Source organism: Coregonus lavaretus (assembly GCF_964263955.1).
Source record: "Coregonus lavaretus genome assembly, contig: HAP1_SCAFFOLD_371, whole genome shotgun sequence".
Lineage (NCBI taxonomy): Eukaryota > Metazoa > Chordata > Actinopteri > Salmoniformes > Salmonidae > Coregonus > Coregonus lavaretus.
The window spans coordinates 145,001-166,098 of record NW_028156084.1 but is presented as its reverse complement, the minus strand read 5'-3'; the positions used below and the strand labels follow the sequence as shown (position 1 = coordinate 166,098).

At 47.8% G+C, this 21,098-nt stretch overlaps 1 protein-coding gene across 1 annotated transcript in view; it reads right to left on the bottom strand.

The window, feature by feature from the left end:
* Positions 1 to 21,098, bottom strand: part of LOC311126864 (piezo-type mechanosensitive ion channel component 2-like) — a gene marked incomplete at both ends in the record, with an annotated part of 197,156 nt that overhangs the window by 34,674 nt on the left and 141,384 nt on the right. The window contains 7 exons of the mRNA XM_084200840.1: positions 2,955 to 3,102; positions 5,113 to 5,271; positions 5,514 to 5,728; positions 8,664 to 8,811; positions 8,940 to 9,069; positions 14,806 to 15,103; positions 17,875 to 18,057. Coding sequence (XP_084056966.1) covers positions 2,955 to 3,102; positions 5,113 to 5,271; positions 5,514 to 5,728; positions 8,664 to 8,811; positions 8,940 to 9,069; positions 14,806 to 15,103; positions 17,875 to 18,057 — 1,281 coding nt within the window. The remainder of the gene's footprint in view (positions 1 to 2,954; positions 3,103 to 5,112; positions 5,272 to 5,513; positions 5,729 to 8,663; positions 8,812 to 8,939; positions 9,070 to 14,805; positions 15,104 to 17,874; positions 18,058 to 21,098) is intronic.

Sequence of the window (21,098 nt, the reverse complement as noted above, 5' to 3'; positions counted from 1 at the left end):
CTGAGGGTACCTCTGGAGGGGGAGAGGAGGACTATAGTTATGGGCTGAGGGTACCTCTGGAGGGGAGGGGAGAGGAGGACTATAGTTATGGGCTGAGGGTACCTCTGGAGGGGAGGGGAGAGGAGGTCTATAGTTATGGGCTGAGGGTAACTCTGGAGAGGAGGGGAGAGGAGGACTATAGTTATGGGCTGAGTGTACCTCTGGAGGGGGAGAGGAGGACTATAGTTACGGGCTGAGGGTAACTCTGGAGGGGAGGGGGAGAGGAGGACTATAGTTATGGGCTGAGGGTACCACTGGAGAGGAGGATAGAGGAGGACTATAGTTATAGGCTGAGGGTACCACTGGAGAGGAGGGGGAGAGGAGGACTATAGTTATGGGCTGAGGGCACCTCTGGAAGTGAGGGGGAGAGGAGGACTATAGTTATGGGCTGAGGGTACCTCTGGAGAGGAGGGGGAGAGGAGGACTATAGTTATAAGCTGAGGGTACCTCTGGAGAGGAGGGGAGGGGAGGACTATAGTTACGGGCTGAGGGTAACTCTGGAGGGGAGGGGGAGAGGAGGGCTATAGTTATGGGCTGAGGGTACCTCTGGAGGGGAGGGGAGGGGAGGGGAGGACTATAGTTATGGGCTGAGGGTACCTCTGGAGGGGGAGAGGAGGACTATAGTTATAAGCTGAGGGTACCTCTGGAGGGGAGGGGAGAAGAGGACTATAGTTATGGGCTGAGGGTACCACTGGAGAGGAGGGGAGAGGAGGACTATAGTTATGGGCTGAGGGTATCTCTGGAGAGGAGGGGAGAGGAGGACTATAGTTATAAGCTGAGGGTACCTCTGGAGAGGAGGGGGAGAGGAGGACTATAGTTATAAGCTGAGGGTACCTCTGGAGGGGAGGGGAGAGGAGGACTATAGTTATGGGCTGAGGGTACCACTGGAGGGGAGGGGAGGGGAGAGGAGGACTATAGTTATAAGCTGAGGGTACCTCTGGAGAGGAGGGGGAGAGGAGGACTATAGTTATGGGCTGAGGGTACCACTGGAGAGGGAGAGGAGGACTATAGTTATGGGCTGAGGGTACCTCTGGAGGGGGAGAGGAGGACTATAGTTATAAGCTGAGGGTACCTCTGGAGAGGAGGGGGAGAGGAGGACTATAGTTATAAGCTGAGGGTACCTCTGGAGGGGAGGGGAGAGGAGGACTATAGTTATGGGCTGAGGGTACCACTGGAGGGGAGGGGAGAGGAGGACTATAGTTACGGGCTGAGGGTACCTCTGGAGGGGAGGGGAGAGGAGGACTATAGTTATAAGCTGAGGGTACCTCTGGAGGGGAGGGGAGAGGAGGACTATAGTTATGGGCTGAGGGTAACTCTGGAGAGGAGAGGGAGAGGAGGACTATAGTTATGGGCTGAGGGTACCTCTGGAGGGGAGGGGAGAGGAGGACTATAGTTATGGGCTGAGGGTACCTCTGGAGGGGAGGGGAGAGGGCTGAGGGTACCACTGGAGGGGAGGGGAGAGGAGGACCATAGTTATGGGTTGAGGGTATCGCTGGAGGGGGTGAGGGTACCACTGGAGGGGGAGAGGAGGACAATAGTTATGGGCTGAGGGTACCACTGGAGGTGGAGAGGAGGACTATAGTTATTGGCTGAGGGTACCACTGGAGAGGAGGGGTAGAGGAGGACTATAGTTATGGGCTGAGGGTACCACTGGAGAGGAGGGGGAGAGGAGGACTATAGTTATGGGCTGAGGGTACTTCTGGAGGGGACGGGAGAGGAGGACTACAGTTACGGGCTGAGGGTACCTCTGGAGGGGACGGGAGAGGAGGATTACAGTTACGGGCTGAGGGTACCTCTGGAGGGGCGAGGGAGAGGAGGACTATAGTTATGGGCTGAGGGTATCGCTGGAGGGAGTGAGGGTACCTCTGGGGGGGAGAGGAGGGGAGGACTATAGTTATGGGCTGAGGATACCACTGGAGGGGAGGGGGAGAGAAGGACTATAGTTATGGGCTGAGGGTACCTCTGGAGGGGAGGGGAGAGGAGGACTATAGTTATGGGCTGAGGGTACCACTGGAGAGGAGGGGAGGGGAGAGGAGGACTATAGTTATGGGCTGAGGGTATCTCTGGAGAGGAGAGGGAGAGGAGGACTATAGTTATGGGCTGAGGGTACCTCTGGAGGGGAGAGGAGGGGAGAGGAGGACTATAGTTATGGGCTGGAGGTAACTCTGGAGGGGAGGGGGAGAGGAGGACTATATTTATGGGCTGGAGGTAACTCTGGAGGGGAGGGGAGAGGAGGACTATAGTTATGGGCTGGAGGTAACTCTGGAGGGGAGGGGAGAGGAGGACTATAGTTATGGGCTGGAGGTAACTCTGGAGGGGAGGGGAGAGGAGGACTATAGTTATGGGCTGAGGGTACCTCTGGAGGGGAGGGGAGAGGAGGACTATAGTTATGGGCGCTGAGGGTACCTCTGGAGGGGAGGGGAGAGGAGGAGGAGGAAATGGCACACCTGTTCCGTATAAAGTGACCAGGGCCCAAGTAGTCCATAGGCAATATGGTACCAATGGGTCCTGGTCAAAAGTAGTGCGCTATGTAGGGAATAAGGTGCCATTTGGGATGCATCCATAGACTTATGTGATGTAAGGTGGTTGGTTCGGTGTATCACACTCCCATGACGAGTGGGTTGGTCTTGTATCCTCCCCTGTCCATGGTTATCTGGGTAATCTTGCCTTAGATCTGAAGACTTGTCTTAACTCCCAGAGCTAATGTTTAAATCAAATCAAACTTTGCAACACAAATGCAGGTTGTAATTTTTATTTATTTATTTAACAGAAGGCAGTGGGCCTTCTTGGGCTTTAGCTCAGTGGGCTAAGCTAACACAGTCTTGTGGCGCAGTGGGCAGAGCTCGGGTTCGAACTTCGAACCCTGTTGGTCCCACATACACAGACACATGAACAGGGGAGGATACACAACCAACCCTCTCTGACTCCCTCCAGCACTTGAGGACGAAGATGTGTGCGTAGATGTCTTCCACACAGATCCAGGAGGATAAGGACAGGGAGGTGTCGGTCCAGACCCAGTCCATCACTGCACGCAGCTCAGTCAGGAACGGGATCAGACGGAACCTGAAGGTGAACACACACACCCACACACACACACCTGGGTTGTGACACTGGCTCTCAAATCATAGCCTCTTTCTCATATACAGTATAGCATGTTGAATTATGCAAGGGAGACTTTCTGACAACAAAGTCACTACTGGTCGAGTCCAAGTCCGAGTCACCATTGGTCGAGTCCGGGTCATGTTACACGTCATGAAAATTGTCCAAGTCAAGTCAGAGTCCTGGAGTCAAGTCAGAGTCAAGTCAGAGTCCTGGAGTCAAGTCACAGTCCTGGAGTCAAGTCACAGTCCTGGAGTCAAGTCAGAGTCAAGTCAGAGTCCTGGAGTCAAGTCAGAGTCCTGGAGTCAAGTCAGAATCCTGGAGTCAAGTCAGAGTCCTGGAGTCAGAGTCCTGGAGTCAAGTCACAGTCCTGGAGTCAAGTCAGAGTCAAGTCAGAGTCCTGGAGTCAAGTCCTGGAGTCAAGTCAGAGTCAAGTCAGAGTCCTGAAATCAAGTCAGAGTCCTGGAGTCAAGTCAGAATCCTGGAGTCAAGTCCTGGAGTCTAGTCAGAGTCCTGGAGTCAAGTCAGAATCCTGGAGTCAAGTCACAGTCCTGGAGTCAGAGTCCTGGAGTCAAGTCAGAGTCCTGGAGTCAAGTCCTGGAGTCAAGTCAGAGTCCTGAAGTCAAGTCAGAATCCTGGAGTCAAGTCCTGGAGTCAAGTCAGAGTCAAGTCAGAGTCCTGAAATCAAGTCAGAATCCTGGAGTCAAGTCCTGGAGTCAAGTCAGAGACCTGGAGTCAAGTCACAGTCCTGGAGTCAGAGTCCTGGAGTCAAGTCAGAGTCCTGGAGTCAAGTCCTGGAGTCAAGTCAGAGTCCTGAAGTCAAGTCAGAATCCTGGAGTCAAGTCCTGGAGTCAAGTCAGAGTCAAGTCAGAGTCCTGGAGTCAAGTCAGAATCCTGGAGTCAAGTCAGAGTCCTGGAGTCAGAGTCCTGAAGTCAAGTCAGAGTCCTGGAGTCAGAGTCCTGAAGTCAAGTCAGAATCCTGGAGTCAAGTCAGAGTCAAGTCAGAGTCCTGGAGTCAAGTCAGAATCCTGGAGTCAAGTCAGAGTCCTGGAGTCAGAGTCCTGGAGTCAAGTCAGAGTCCTGGAGTCAAGTCCTGGAGTCAAGTCAGAATCCTGGAGTCAAGTCAGAGTCCTGGAGTCAAGTCAGAGTCCTGGAGTCAAGTCCTGGAGTCAAGTCAGAGTCAAGTCAGAGTCCTGGAGTCAAGTCAGAGTCCTGGAGTCAAGTCAGAGTCCTGGAATAGGGAGTGATTTGAGACGTGCACACAGTGCAACAGTGATAAACTCCTCTATGTTTAATGTGAGTTGAATGTCCTACTACCCCCCACAGTGTCCTAACTCAATGGTTCCCATACCCGGCCAGGTTCCAGGTTCCCTGCTACAACAGATTAAATGAATTTGGCCAAGAGGTCTGTCGAAGACTGCAAGGGTTCCCAAACCTTTTCTCTCAGGCCCCCCCCTTGCAGCATTGGGGAACATCCCGCCTCCCATCCCACTCCACGTCTATTTCTAAGGGCCCAAGCACTGTTCATGACACAAACTGTTCACACCCCTCTTGTTGGCGGAGAGAACATTTTGCAGGTTTAAAGCTTATTTCCTCCAATTCTACACATTTTGTCATGGGGTGCAGACAACATTTTGCAGTTTTAAAGCACATTTTCTTGCAATTCTAAAACATTTTACCATTTCTAATGTGTATTCATTTGATATTTGAGTGACTCAAAAATTGCAATAATATCCATGGGCTATTTGGACATTTCTGACGAGTTATAAGTAGCTCTCTAAGGTATGCAATGACTGACATGACAAGAGGAATACTGATGATGCACTAACCCAATTTTGAAATTGCACCTTGTGCATTCTACTATTACAACTTTCAACAGTAAGTTTAAAGCCGGACTGAGTTCCCCCGCGAATTTGCTGTCACAAATGGGGTCCCTGGCCCGAAAAACGCTTGGGAACCCCTGTCCTAACTCACCCTTGAAACAGGAAGAGGTTGGCGTAGTTGTAGCTCTTGGTGAGGAAGTTACCCAGGACTCTGGTGGGGTAGCCACAGCGGATCTGATAGGCTGACAGCCCAAAGTAGATACACTTGATAAAGTACCACAGCTTGGCCACTGTGTTCTCATTGAAACGCCTGCAAAGTGGACAGAGGTATACATACTGTTAAGCAAGGTTACTAATGATAAACACAGTTACTAATGACATAACACTGCTACTAATGATGAATCCTTAATCGATCACGAGCCCCTACCCCCTAGGGAGATCTGAAAGAACTGGATATGTTTACAAATGAACTAATTCAACAACTAATTGAGCAAGCAATCAACCAATAAATCAGATTTATTAACTAATTTACTCCGCAAGGTGAGTATTTACCTCTCAGAGAGTCCGGGCAGGATGAAGAACATCCAGAAGTGTATCCCGAATACCAGGACCACCTGGAAGATGACCTTCCCCAGCACTGTCTTCTTGAGGTACAGGGCCCGGTCCACCACCATTGTCCCAAACTGGATCAGAACCATCACCAGGAAGGCTCCGGGAACCTGGTCCTCCGACAGGGACGACGTGATGTCTGCTCCCGCCGAGTGTTTCTGACGGATACGATAAGAAAAGATGAGATAAGGTAAGATAAGAGGATTTGTAGATGTTCAACTCTAGGTTAGCGTTAGTGTATAGCTCTAGACCTAGAGGTAAATACCCAAAAGAGACCAGACATACCCCAAAAGAGACCAGACATACCCCAAAAGAGACCAGACATACCCCAAAAGAGACCAGACATACCCCAAAAGAGACCAGACATACCCCAAAAGAGACCAGACATACCCCAAAAGAGACCAGACATACCCCAAAAGAGACCAGACATACCCCAAAAGAGACCAGACATACCCCAAAAGAGACCAGACATACCCCAGAAGAGACCAGACATACCCCAAAAGAGACCAGACATACCCCAAAAGAGACCAGACATACCCCAAAAGAGACTAGACATACCCCAAAAGAGACCAGACATACCCCAAAAGAGACCAGACATACCCCAAAAGAGACCAGACATACCCCAAAAGAGACTAGACATACCCCAAAAGAGACCAGACATACCCCAAAAGAGACCAGACATACCCCAAAAGAGACATACCTCAAAAGAGACCAGACATACCCCAAAAGAGACATACCCCAAAAGAGACCAGACATACCCAAAAGAGACCAGACATACCCCAAAAGAGACATACCCCAAAAGAGACCAGACATACCCAAAAGAGACCAGACATACCCAAAAGAGACCAGACATACCCAAAAGAGACCAGACATACCCCAAAAGAGACATACCCCAAAAGAGACCAGACATACCCAAAAGAGACCAGACATACCCAAAAGAGACCACACATACCCCAAAAGAGACCAGACATACCCCAAAAGAGACATACCCCAAAAGAGACCAGACATACCCCAAAAGAGACATACCCCAAAAGAGACCAGACATACCCAAAAGAGACCAGACATACCCAAAAGAGACCAGACATACCCCAAAAGAGACCAGACATACCCCAAAAGAGACCAGATATACCCAAAAGAGACCAGACATACCCCAAAAGAGACCAGACATACACTAAAAGAGACCAGACATACCCCAAAAGAGACCAGACATACCCCAAAAGAGACCAGACATACCCCAAAAGAGACCAGACATACCCCAAAAGAGACATACCCCAAAAGAGACCAGACATACCCCAAAAGAGACCAGACATACCCCAAAAGAGACTAGACATACCCCAAAAGAGACCAGACATACCCCAAAAGAGACCAGACATACCCAAAAGAGACCAGACATACCCCAAAAGAGACTAGACATACCCCAAAAGAGACCAGACATACCCCAAAAGAGACCAGACATACCCCAAAAGAGACATACCTCAAAAGAGACCAGACATACCCCAAAAGAGACCAGACATACCCCAAAAGAGACCAGATATACCCAAAAGAGACCAGACATACCCCAAAAGAGACCAGACATACACTAAAAGAGACCAGACATACCCCAAAAGAGACCAGACATACCCCAAAAGAGACCAGACATACCCCAAAAGAGACCAGACATACCCCAAAAGAGACATACCCCAAAAGAGACCAGACATACCCCAAAAGAGACCAGACATACCCCAAAAGAGACTAGACATACCCCAAAAGAGACCAGACATACCCCAAAAGAGACCAGACATACCCAAAAGAGACCAGACATACCCCAAAAGAGACTAGACATACCCCAAAAGAGACCAGACATACCCCAAAAGAGACCAGACATACCCCAAAAGAGACATACCTCAAAAGAGACCAGACATACCCCAAAAGAGACATACCCCAAAAGAGACCAGACATACCCAAAAGAGACCAGACATACCCCAAAAGAGACATACCCCAAAAGAGACCAGACATACCCAAAAGAGACCAGACATACCCAAAAGAGACCAGACATACCCAAAAGAGACCAGACATACCCCAAAAGAGACATACCCCAAAAGAGACCAGACATACCCAAAAGAGACCAGACATACCCAAAAGAGACCACACATACCCCAAAAGAGACCAGACATACCCCAAAAGAGACATACCCCAAAAGAGACCAGACATACCCCAAAAGAGACATACCCCAAAAGAGACCAGACATACCCAAAAGAGACCAGACATACCCAAAAGAGACCAGACATACCCCAAAAGAGACCAGACATACCCCAAAAGAGACCAGATATACCCAAAAGAGACCAGACATACCCCAAAAGAGACCAGACATACACTAAAAGAGACCAGACATACCCCAAAAGAGACCAGACATACCCCAAAAGAGACCAGACATACCCCAAAAGAGACCAGACATACCCCAAAAGAGACATACCCCAAAAGAGACCAGACATACCCCAAAAGAGACCAGACATACCCCAAAAGAGACTAGACATACCCCAAAAGAGACCAGACATACCCCAAAAGAGACCAGACAGACATATCCCAAAAGAGACCAGACATACCCCAAAAGAGACCAGACATACCCCAAAAGAGACTAGACATACCCCAAAAGAGACCAGACAGACATACCCCAAATGAGACCAGACATACCCCAAAAGAGACTAGACATACCCCAAAAGAGACCAGACAGACATACCCCAAATGAGACCAGACATACCCCAAAAGAGACTAGACATACCCCAAAAGAGACTAGACATACCTCAAAAGAGACCAGACATACCCCAAAAGAGACTAGACATACCTCAAAAGACACTAGACATACCCCAAAAGAGACCAGACATACACCAAAAGAGACTAGACATACCCCAAATATATAAAATATATTTTGATTTGTTTAACACTTTTTTGGTTACTACATGATTCCATATGTGTTATTTCATAGTTTTGATGTCTTCGCTATTATTCTACAATGTAGAAAATAGTAAAAAATTAAGAAAAACCCTTGAATGAGTAGGTGTTCTAAAACCTTTGAACGGTAGTGTACATACCCCAAGAGAGACCAGACGTACATACCCCAAAAGCGGAGAAGCCGAAGACGATGATGATGAAGTCAACGGTGTCGGCCAGGAACATGAGGACATAGACGTCTGTCACAGCGCTGTACTCTGGATGGACCAAGTCGTAGAAGAACTGACGGACAGGGAGGTAGACCTCCATGGTCCTGGAGAGACAATGATACAAATAAAATCAATCAACCAATCAACCAAAATGTAAATGTAAACGTAAACCAATTAACCAACTAATCAGTCAGTCAATCAACCAATCAATCATTCAACCAGTCAATCCCACCTCTTGATAGTGAAGGTCTTGGCTTTGATCATCTGTTCTCTGAGTTTCTCCATGATCAGCTGTTTCTTAGTCTTCTGCTGCACTGACTCACTCCCGTCTCTATGGCTACTGTTCCTGGAGTTAGTGCTGCCTGGGGAAACCATGGCAACGCATGTTACAACCCTATTGTACTGTAAAGTAAAGTAAGTTAGTGGTAAAGTAAGTTAGTGGCAAAGTTAAGTAAGTTAGTGGCTAAGTGAAGTAAGTTAGTAGCAAAGTAAAGTAAGTTAGCGGCAAAGTAAAGTAAGTTAATGGCAAATAAAGTAAGTTGGTGGCAAAGTAAAGTAAGTTAGTGGCAAAGTAAAGTAAAGTAAGTTAGTGGCAAAGTAAAGTAAGTTAGTGGCAAAGTAAAGTAAGTTAGTGGCAAAGTAAAGTAAGTTTGTGGCAAAGTAAATTAAGTTTGTGGCAAAGTAAAGTAAAGTAAGGTAGTGGCAAAGTAAAGTAAGTTAGTGGCAAAGTAAAGTAAAGTAAGTTAGTGGCAAAGTAAAGTAAGTTAGTGGCAAAGTAAAATAAAGTAAGTTAGTGGCAAAGTAAAGTAAGTTTGTGGCAAAGTAAAGTAAGTTTGTGGCAAAGTAAAGTAAGTTAGTGGCAAAGTAAAGTAAGTTTGTGGCAAAGTAAAGTAAGTTAGTGGCAAAGTAAAGTAAGTTTGTGGCAAAGTAAAGTAAGTTAGTGGCAAAGTAAAGTAAGTTTGTGGCAAAGTAAAGTAAGTTAGTGGCAAAGTAAAGTAAGTTTGTGGCAAAGTAAAGTAAAGTAAGTTAGTGGCAAAGTAAAGTAAGTTAGTGGCAAAGTAAAATAAAGTAAGTTAGTGGCTAAGTAAAGTAAGTTGGTGGCAAAGTAAAGTAAGTTTGTGGTTAAGTAAAGTAAGTAGAAAAGTACAGTAAAGTCAATAGCTAAGTAAAGTATAGTAAAGTAAATAGCTAAGAAAAGTAAAGTAAATTAAGTAGATAACTAAAGTACAGAAAAGTAAATTAAAGTAAACTTCGCTCTAACAATGAAAATACATTTCTTAAAAAATGAAAGGCAGTCGGGAGGAGGCAAGATCAGGTGGGACCATTCTAGCCAATGAGAGGGAAGATACGCTTGTGAACAACTGGCACAACCATAACCAAATTCGACAATCTCTCCTGACCTCTATACAAAAACTCCAGGCTTAGTGGGTGAAAAAAAAGAAGAAAAACGCAACCTGCTGGAGAAGACAGATTTTGGACGTAGTTAACCCTCTTGCTTTGCCTCTTCCTCTCTGGCTGAGCGGCCCTGTGCGTGTGAATGATGTAGAGCCATAGGGAAGACTGAGCATCTACCACTATCAGATTAGGGAGGGGTGTTTTTGACTGAGCATCTACCACTATCAGATTAGGGAGGGGTGTTTTTGACTGAGCATCTACCACTATCAGATTAGGGAGGGTTGTTTTTGACTGAGCATCTACCACTATCAGATTAGGGAGGGGTGTTTTTGACTGAGCATCTACCACTATCAGATTAGGGAGGGGTGTTTTTGACTGAGCATCTACCACTATCAGATTAGGGAGGGGTGTTTTTGACTGAGCATCTACCACTATCAGATTAGGGAGGGGTGTTTTTGACTGAGCATCTACCACTATCAGATTAGGGAGGGGTGTTTTTGACTGAGCATCTACCACTATCAGATTAGGGAGGGGTGTTTTTGACTGAGCATCTACCACTATCAGATTAGGGAGGGGTGTTTTTGACTGAGCATCTACCACTATCAGATTAGGGAGGGATGTTTTTGACTGAGCATCTACCACTATCAGATTAGGGAGGGGTGTTTTTGTTCCCCCACTTTTTATCTGAAATCCTTATCACCCACTGATTAACTTGTCATACAGTAGATTCAAATGTTTTCAGCTAGTAATATGTGACTCGTTTCAGGAAACTAGGCGTATGTCCCACGTCACTACTTCACAGGAGAGCCATTTGAACGTTAACTTTTTTTGGCAGAAATGCCTTCTGGAACATGTGAACTGCCATGTGTCTTAATAACAAACTTGTATGCCATCTGTAAATACGAATACAATTGTTAATTTACGAGCCTAGTTGGTTTAGCCACAGAAAAAGACAGCAACCTTCCCGCTAGCCATGATTGGCTGAGATAATGAGTGGGCTGGACATGCCAAGAGATGAGTTCGGATTGGTCTGCCATGTAGCACGCTTCTGTCTATAATATGAGCTGGTCAGTATGTGTAGGTAATCCTTTCTAACGCAGCTTTTTAAAAAAGATTTCACGTAGTAGAACTGCATAAGTGTTGCTCTCCACTTTCTGGAGGACCGAGTTTTGAAATCAGTGGAATTAGAGTATGATAGCTAAGGAGACTGAGAAAATTCTGCCGTTTGATTGCAAATATGCAGACGGAGTTGAAAAGAGAACACACAGAAGGCTGTTGTATAAAACACCTGTCTCCGGATTACATCTTCAAACTAAGGGCAACCATGGCATCCGTGACAGAGAGGGAGAAGCGTCCATCCATGTATTCGGGTAAGAGAGTCTAGCTAGCTACATTTTCAGATATTACACGTTTCTAATTGTGTCAGAAAGTCGTTTTCATTTCAAATTAAAGTGTACTGTTAGCTAGCCTACTAACGTTAGCTGGCTGGCTAGCTAGCTAACGTTACGTGTATGATCTGTGTAGTAATATTATTTGTATCTCAGAGCCATTTGCATTGCTAGTTATAGCCTAATGTTAGCTAGCTAACATTGAACCTGGTTGGTTAGCTACCTGCAGATTCATGCAGGGTAGTAACGTTATGAGTTGGGATTATGTCTGATTATTTAGCTAGCTAGCTATATATCAAAACAAAAGACTCCACTATGCAAGTAACGTTAACCATTTCAATAGAATGTTCATGATGTCACTGCGACAACTGTCAATAGACATAGCTGGTAAATTTGCGCTGGCTATCTACTCTGATTTCAGAGCACTCTCATCTGAGTTTGCCAGAGCGCAGAATAACTGACGAATTGACGAACGCTCAACACCGTTGAATATGGCCGGTGTCAGTAAACATTGGCGAAAAAGCATAATTAAATTGTTGCCAGCAGCACAGTTGCAGTCACCAACCCTCTGGATAACATAAAAACAGCCTAACAAGCTCTGCTAGGACGAGTAAAATGGTCAGAGTGAGGTGTTCTCTCATTTGTGTCCGGAAGTAGCTAGCAAGCTAGCCAACGTTAGCTTGGGTGCTTGACTGCTGTTGTTAGGACAGAACGCTCAGATCAACCCTACTTTTCGTCCAGAGCGTCCAGTGTGCGCTCTGAACGCTCCGTGAGCGAAACGCTCTGAATTTACGAACGGCCAATCTGACAATGCTCTGAGTTTACGAACACCCAGAGCGCACTCTGGCACTCCAGATTAAATTTACGAACACACCCGTAGTATAAACCAGCCTTTAGTCTTGAAATCTTTGGTTGTTTAGTACATGGCCTCACATGTGAATCCTTAAAGAGATGGGTGGGGCTAAAGCTTAAGAGGGTGTGAACTATGCTGAATGTGTGTAGACAAAGAAGAGCTCTCCAGTAGGTACGAAAATATTCAAGGGACATTTTCTCAAAAGTGAGGTTATAAGTTTATCAACTTTCAAAGCAGAATTACTTTCCCGTGGTTCCCCAACTGTAGTGGATGATATACCATTTTGTAGCTCTGTATCTACTTTTATCCAATGTAAAAAACACTATTTCAAATTTTGCTACATAAGACCGAATCACATATGTCAATATTTAGCTTTAGAAAGTAGCTATGACATAAATATATAACACAGCTTTGGATTTCACGCCTGTCTGAAAAGCGTTATGAACGTTTGGAACTTTGGATGGAAAATTACTGAGGATGATAGCGGACAATATTTCGACTCCTATTTGCCATCTCTTTCAATCTAAACCTACAGGAAAGTGTGTGCCCCCAGGCCTGGAGGGAAGCTAAAGTCATTTCGCTGCCCAAGAATAGTAAAGCCCCCTTTACTGGCTCAAACAGCCGACCAATTAGCCTGTTACCAACCCTTAGTAAGCTTTTGGAAAAAACTGTGTTTGACCAGATACAATGCTATTTCACAGTAAACAAATTAACAACAGATTTTCAGCCTGCTTATAGGGAAAGGCATTCAACATGTGCTGCACAAAACGACTGATGATTGGGTGAGAGAAATTGATGATACAAATATTGTGGGAGCTGTTTTTGTTAGACTTCAGTGCAGCTTTTGACATTATCGATCATAGTCTGCTGATGGAAAAACTTGTGTTATGGCTTTTACATCCCCTGCTACAGTACCGGTCAAAAGTTTGGACACACCTACTCATTCAAGGGTTTTTCTTTATTTTTACTATTTTCTACATTGTAGAATAATAGTGAAGACATCAAAACTATGAAATAACACATATGGAATCATGTAGTAACCAAAAAAAGTGTTAAACAAATCAAAATATATTTTATATTTGAGATTCTTCAAATAGCCACCCTTTGCCTTGATGACAGCTTTGCACACTGTTGGCATTCTCTCAACCAGCTTCATGAGGTAGTCACCTGGAATACCAGTCTGTTCTAACGAAAACAAATGCAAAGGCTTTATACAGCAAAGATGAAAAAACAGCCACATCTTTATACAGCATGGCAAAGCGTAGCATAGCGTGGTCCTCTGTAGCTCAGCTGGTAGAGCACGGCGCTTGTAACGCCAGGGTAGTGGGTTCGATCCCCGGGACCACCCATACGTAAAAATGTATGCACACATGACTGTAAGTCGCTTTGGATAAAAGCGTCTGCTAAATGGCATATTATTATTATTATTAAAAACAGCCACATCTGTGAAATTGCTTTATCCGACATTTTGCCTTTTGCATGAGGCTTGGTGCTCCCGTAAACTATTAAACAAACACTAAAACAGGCAACAAAAGTAGGATCTGTCTTATTTCCGTAGATATATATGGATGATTTATAAAGACAGGCATATTTAACAGTTAGGCTATTGATTATAGACCTAATTAAGTCTCTCCTCAACTTTCTTAGACAATTAGGCGAGGGCTGTTTCCTCATTCTGCTGCTACCTCCCCCGCATTGTTCTCAATCCCAATATGCTGGTTAACTTTGCTATTATGCACATAGGGAAAGGCGCCAATTCTACGGCGCACTGAAGATTATGTTTCAGAAACCGCAGAGAGTCCAACGCGGGACAAAAGCGCATATGTTATAAAATAAATATTAGATTTATTAGTGTTGCACCATTATTTTTTTTAACATAATATAACCATATTCAGTGTCACATGTCTTAAGAGTGATGGACTGTGTCGTCCCCGTGGCCTCCGCAATGGATTAGTCCACTGAGACGGGAGCCAATCAGACAGTTGTCTTGTGCGCCATGAAATGTTTTAAATAAATGCGACTGCTGGACTAAGGGAATCTCGATCGACCAACAGCCTATCGACCAAACAATGGACCGGTGGACTAAATGGGGTCAGCCCTACTGTGCACACAGTTGTTATCTGACTTGTAGATTGATGTAATACGCAGTTACATGCAGGCAAGTTTGACGGGCTGAAGGACAGGACTCCATCCATTCAGTCACAACAGGTAGAGGTATTTTCATAATAAAGCAGTAAAAAAACGTTAGTGTCCCGGCGATTCGTGACGTTTGAATAGTTTTTCTTATCGATGCACGCTTCATTTGGATCGGTTTGGGCTTCCCGCGGAACCAGGGACCGATCGGTGAATCTTTACATCCCTACTAAGTAAAGTAAAAGTATGGCGCTTTAGTAAAATAAAGTAAATCGTAAAGTACAGTAAAGTAAAGGATAAGTGAAGTCAAATCAAGTAAGTGTCCTTACCTCTCTTGGAGCGTAGAGTGTGGCTCGAGCGGTGGGAGATATGAGACCCTCCGCTGGAGCTCTTCCTTCTCTGGTAGGTCTGCTGCTGTTGCTGGAGGTAATGCACAGAGTCCATGGAGGTGCCCATGCCCAGGTTTATGGACCTGAGGGTCTGGGTGGAGCCCTTCCTCTCGCGGGGGGTGGAGGGGACGGGAGTGGCCTCCCTCTCCCTCCTCTCGTCCTCCTCTGACTCAGAGTCCCGCCGGAGAATCTCCTTCTTGGTGTCCTTAAGGTTGTCTTCGTCCCAGAGACCATGACACTATGGCGGGACAATACAGAGAAGAGACACGGGGATAAAGCTCGGTACCAAACCAAGTGGCGGGAAGGTAGAGGAGAGGTAGAGGAAGGTAGAGGAAGGTAGAGGAAGGTAGAGGAAGGTAGAGGAAGGTAGAGGAGAGGTAGAGGAGAGGTAGAGGAGAGGTAGAGGAGAGGTAGAGGAGAGGTAGAGGAGAGGTAGAGGAAGGTAGAGGAAGGTAGAGGAAGGTAGAGGAGAGGTAGAGGAGAGGTAGAGGAGAGGTAGAGGAGAGGTAGAGGAGAGGTAGAGGAAGGTAGAGGAAGGTAGAGGAAGGTAGAGGAGAGGTAGAGGAGAGGTAGAGGAGAGGTAGAGGAGAGGTAGAGGAGAGGTAGAGGAAGGTAGAGGAGAGGTAGAGGAGAGGTAGAGGAAGGTAGAGGAGAGGTAGAGGAAGGTAGAGGAAGGTAGAGGAGAGGTAGAGGAAGGTAGAGGAGAGGTAGAGGAAGGTAGAGGAAGGTAGAGGAAGGTAGAGGAAGGTAGAGGAAGGTAGAGGAAGGTAGAGGAGAGGTAGAGGAGAGGTAGAGGAGAGGTAGAGGAGAGGTAGAGGAGAGGTAGAGGAGAGGTAGAGGAAGGTAGAGGAGAGGTAGAGGAGAGGTAGAGGAGAGGTAGAGGAGAGGTAGAGGAGAGGTAGAGGAAGGTAGAGGAAGGTAGAGGAGAGGTAGAGGAGAGGTAGAGGAGAGGTAGAGGAAGGTAGAGGAAGGTAGAGGAGAGGTAGAGGAGAGGTAGAGGAGAGGTAGAGGAGAGGTAGAGGAGAGGTAGAGGAAGGTAGAGGAGAGGTAGAGGAAGGTAGAGGAAGGTAGAGGAGAGGTAGAGGAGAGGTAGAGGAAGGTAGAGGAGAGGTAGAGGAAGGTAGAGGAGAGGTAGAGGAAGGTAGAGGAAGGTAGAGGAAGGTAGAGGAAGGTAGAGGAGAGGTAGAGGAAGGTAGAGGAGAGGTAGAGGAAGGTAGAGGAAGGTAGAGGAAGGTAGAGGAGAGGTAGAGGAAGGTAGAGGAGAGGTAGAGGAAGGTAGAGGAGAGGTAGAGGAGAGGTAGAGGAAGGTAGAGGAAGGTAGAGGAAGGTAGAGGAGAGGTAGAGGAAGGTAGAGGAGAGGTAGAGGAAGGTAGAGGAAGGTAGAGGAAGGTAGAGGAAGGTAGAGGAAGGTAGAGGAAGGTAGAGGAGAGGTAGAGGAGAGGTAGAGGAGAGGTAGAGGAAGGTAGAGGAAGGTAGAGGAGAGGTAGAGGAGAGGTAGAGGAAGGTAGAGGAGAGGTAGAGGAAGGTAGAGGAAGGTAGAGGAGAGGTAGAGGAGAGGTAGAGGAGAGGTAGAGGAGAGGTAGAGGAGAGGTAGAGGAGAGGTAGAGGAAGGTAGAGGAGAGGTAGAGGAAGGTAGAGGAAGGTAGAGGAGAGGTAGAGGAAGGTAGAGGAAGGTAGAGGAGAGGTAGAGGAAGGTAGAGGAGAGGTAGAGGAAGGTAGAGGAAGGTAGAGGAGAGGTAGAGGAAGGTAGAGGAGAGGTAGAGGAGAGGTAGAGGAGAGGTAGAGGAGAGGTAGAGGAGAGGTAGAGGAAGGTAGAGGAAGGTAGAGGAGAGGTAGAGGAAGGTAGAGGAGAGGTAGAGGAGAGGTAGAGGAAGGTAGAGGAAGGTAGAGGAGAGGTAGAGGAAGGTAGAGGAGAGGTAGAGGAAGGTAGAGGAGAGGTAGAGGAGAGGTAGAGGAAGGTAGAGGAGAGGTAGAGGAAGGTAGAGGAGAGGTAGAGGAAGGTAGAGGAGAGGTAGAGGAGAGGTAGAGGAGAGGTAGAGGAAGGTAGAGGAGAGGTAGAGGAAGGTAGAGGAGAGGTAGAGGAAGGTAGAGGAGAGGTAGAGGAAGGTAGAGGAGAGGTAGAGGAAGGTAGAGGAAGGTAGAGGAGAGGTAGAGGAAGGTAGAGGAGAGGTAGAGGAAGGTAGAGGAGAGGTAGAGGAGAGGTAGAGGAGAGGTAGAGGAAGGTAGAGGAAGGTAGAGGAAGGTAGAGGAGAGGTAGAGGAAGGTAGAGGAAGGTAGAGGAGAGGTAGAGGAAGGTAGAGGAGAGGTAGAGGAAGGTAGAGGAGAGGTAGAGGAAGGTAGAGGAGAGGTAGAGGAAGGTAGAGGAAGGTAGAGGAGAGGAGAGGTAGAGGAAGGTAGAGGAGAGGTAGAGGAGAGGTAGAGGAAGGTAGAGGAGAGGTAGAGGAAGGTAGAGGAAGGTAGAGGAGAGGAGAGGTAGAGGAAGGTAGAGGAGAGGTAGAGGAGAGGAGAGGTAGAGGAGAGGTAGAGGAAGGTAGAGGAGAGGTAGAGGAGAGGTAGAGGAAGGTAGAGGAGAGGTAGAGGAGAGGTAGAGGAAGGTAGAGGAGAGGTAGAGGACGGTAGAGGACGGGTACCAATGGAGTATGAACAAACAAACAATCACATTGTTTTAAGAGTTGTAAGCAATCACTCTCGATCATATAAATCTGCTCACCAAAATCACAACATGATAGTTCAGTATGAACACTCATACAATACACTATACAATACACTATACAATACATTCATACAATAAGCTCAAACAAACAAAATCCAAAAGCTGTATCTCAAACAGCTAGAACAGACACTCATCACATCCCACTGCTCCTCAGCTAAATAACAGGAAAATCAAGGTCCCATATTCATAAAGAGTCTCAGAGTAGGAGTGCTGATCTTGGACCAGGTCCCCTCCCTGTCCATGTAGTCTTATTCACTACAATCTTAAAAAGGCAAAACTGAGTCTAGATCTCGTACCTTCAGGATGGACCTGTGGAAGAAGAGCGCCAGAAGCTGTATGAGGTCATAGACGACGTATCCATCTTTCTTCTCCACTCCGATGATGTTGGGAGGGTGATAGGGTCTATTCCCATCCACCATTAGGTTCTGGTTGAAGGGAAAGAAGCCAAACTGGAAGAAGTACTTGATGACGATGGTGACCTGGGAGGGAAGACATAAACAGGCAGTAATGTTATTATAGGGGTGATTATTAATGGTAATATGACAATCAATCAATCCATCCAGGTGAGGATGTGTGTTTCATTCTGATCGGCATCCAGTCTGTCACGGTTTCGGACGAGGCTGCTCCTCCTCCTTGCTCGGGCAGGTTTCGGCGGTCGTCGTCCCCGGAGTACTAGCTGCCACCGTTGTATGTTTCATGTTCGTTTGGTTTTGTCTTGATGTTGTACACCTGTTTCTAGTTAGTCTTCATTAGTGTCCTATTTAGTTCTCGTTGTGTGTGTCAGGTGTTGTGTGTGATTACGCTTCTGTTTGGTGTTCGTTGCTACGTGTTTCCCTCCGTTGTTTGGAGAGGTTTTCGCACATGTTAGTGCGCCTTTTGTTTGACGCCTGTGTGCGCCTTTATTTCGCATCCGGGCTTGTTGTGCTCGTGTACTACGTGAATATTTCACTAAAGTCTTTTGGACTTAGTTTCTGCGTCCTGCGCTTGATTCCTGCACCACACCCACCTTCAGCACCCGTGACAGAATCACACACCATATATAATGGAATCAGCAGGAGCAACAGCCACACCTGAGTCGCTGGAGGAGCATGTCCGCGGCCAGGATGACCAGATCAGACAACTGGGGACCGCTCTACAGGATGTCATCAACACCCTGCACCGATGGGAGTCCAGAGGGGTACCCACACCTCCACCTACCTTGCCACCCCCATCGGCCGGTCCACCAGTCCCAGGTCCGGAACCCAGTGGGATTCGGCTCTCGCTCCCGAGGGCGTATGACGGAACAGCTGCCGGGTGTCAGGGGTTCCTCCTGCAGGTGGAGCTCTACCTGGCCACTGTACACCCGGTGCCCTCGGGACACGAGAGCGTTTCCGCCCTCATCTCCTGTCTCACGGGCAAGGCGTTGGAATGGGCCAAAGCCGAGTGGAGGAGGATAGACGCCACCACCATCTCCTACGCAGAGTTCTCCCGTCGCTTCAAGGCCGTGTTCGACCATCCACCTGAGGGCAAAGCGGCGGGGGAGCGTCTATTCTACCTGAGACAGGGGAGGAGGAGCGCACAGGCGTTCGCACTGGAGTTCCGGACTCTAGCGGCAGACCACCCATTGAGAGCTCTCTCCTGCGTACCCGGTGGTGCTGGGAATTCCCTGGTTATAACCCTGCCATTTCGTGGCAACAGAGAGCTCTCAATGGGTGGTCTGCTCAGTGTGAGGGGCGATGTCTGGGTGTTTCCGTGGGGGCGACTTCGGTGGAAAGTCCAAACCAAGTGCCCGCATTGTACATTCCGCCTGAATATGGGGATTTGGCTATCGTGTTTAGTAAAGCTAGGGCGACGCAGTTGCCTCCTCATAGACAGGGGGATTGTGCGATTGATCTCCAGGCAGGAGCAGCGCTCCCACGGAGCCACGTGTATCCTTTGTCTCAAGAGGAGAGAAAAGCTATGGAGACTTACATAGCCGAATCTTTGAGACAGGGATACATACGGCCCTCCACTTCTCCCGCATCCTCGAGCTTCTTTTTTGTGAAGAAAAAAGATGGAGGGTTGCGCCCGTGCATTGATTACCGTGGTCTCAATCAGATTACTGTGAAATACAGTTATCCACTCCCTCTGATTGCGACCATGACGGAGTCATTGCATGGAGCGCGGTTTTTCACAAAACTGGATCTCAGGAGCGCGTATAACTTGGTGCGCATTAGGGAGGGCGACGAATGGAAAACAGCGTTTAGTACCACGTCGGGTCATTTCGAGTATCTCGTCATGCCATACGGGTTGATGAATGCTCCATCAGTCTTCCAATCCTTCGTGGATGAGATTTTCCGGGATATGCAGGGGCAAGGGGTGGTCGTGTACATTGATGACATTCTAGTGTACTCGTCTACCCGAGCCGAGCATATAGCCCTGGTGCGTCGTGTATTGAGGAGGCTGTTGGAGCACGACCTGTATGTCAAGGCAGAGAAATGTCTGTTTTTCCAGGAGTCGGTCTCCTTTTTGGGTTATCGGTTGTCCGCGTCAGGGGTGAGAATGGAGGTGGACCGTGTGTCAGCCGTGCGTAATTGGCAAACCCCAACCACTGTCAAAGAGGTGCAGCAGTTCTTGGGCTTTGCGAATTACTACCGGAGGTTTATCCAGGGTTTTAGACAGGTGGCAGCTCCCATCACGTCCCTTCTGAAAGGGGGTCCGGTGCGCCTGCAGTGGTCAGCTGATGCGGACAGGGCCTTTGGGAGACTGAAGGACCTGTTTACGTCGGCTCCGGTGCTGGCGCATCCGGATCCCACAATTCCCTTTCAGTTTGAGGTGGACGCGTCTGAGGCTGGTATAGGGGCCGTGCTCTCTCAACGGTCCGGCTCGCCACCTAAACTCCGCCCCTGTGCTTTTTACTCCAAAAGGCTCAGCCCGGCGGAGCGTAACTATGACGTTGGGGACAGGGAGCTGTTAGCTGTAGTTCAGGCCCTTAAGGTGTGGAGGCATTGGCTTGAGGGGGCTCAACACCCTTTCCTCATTTTGACTGACCATCGGAACCTGGAGTACATCCGGGCAGCGAGGAGACTGAACCCTCGCCAGGCTCGATGGAGTATGTTTCTCGCCAGGTTCGTATTTAAAATCACGTACATCCCTGGGTCCCAGAACGGTAAGGCAGATGCGCTGTCCCGGCGGTATGACACGGAGGAGAGGTCCGTTGAGCCTACTCCCATACTACCGGCGTCTTGTCTTGTGGCACCGGTTGTGTGGGAGGTCGATGCTGAAATCGAGCGGGCGTTGCGTGCCGACCCTAGCCCTCCACAGTGTCCTGTGGGTCAGAAGTACGTTCCGCTCGAGGTTCGGGATCGACTCATTTACTGGGCTCACACGTCACCCTCCTCTGGACATCTGGGTATTGGCCGGACAGTGCATTGTCTTAGCACTAAATACTGGTGGCTCACGTTAGCCAGGGATGTGAGGGTTTATGTCTCCTCCTGCTCGGTGTGCGCCCAGTGTAAGGCGCCCAGACACCTGCCCAGGGGTAAGTTACAACCCCTGCCCG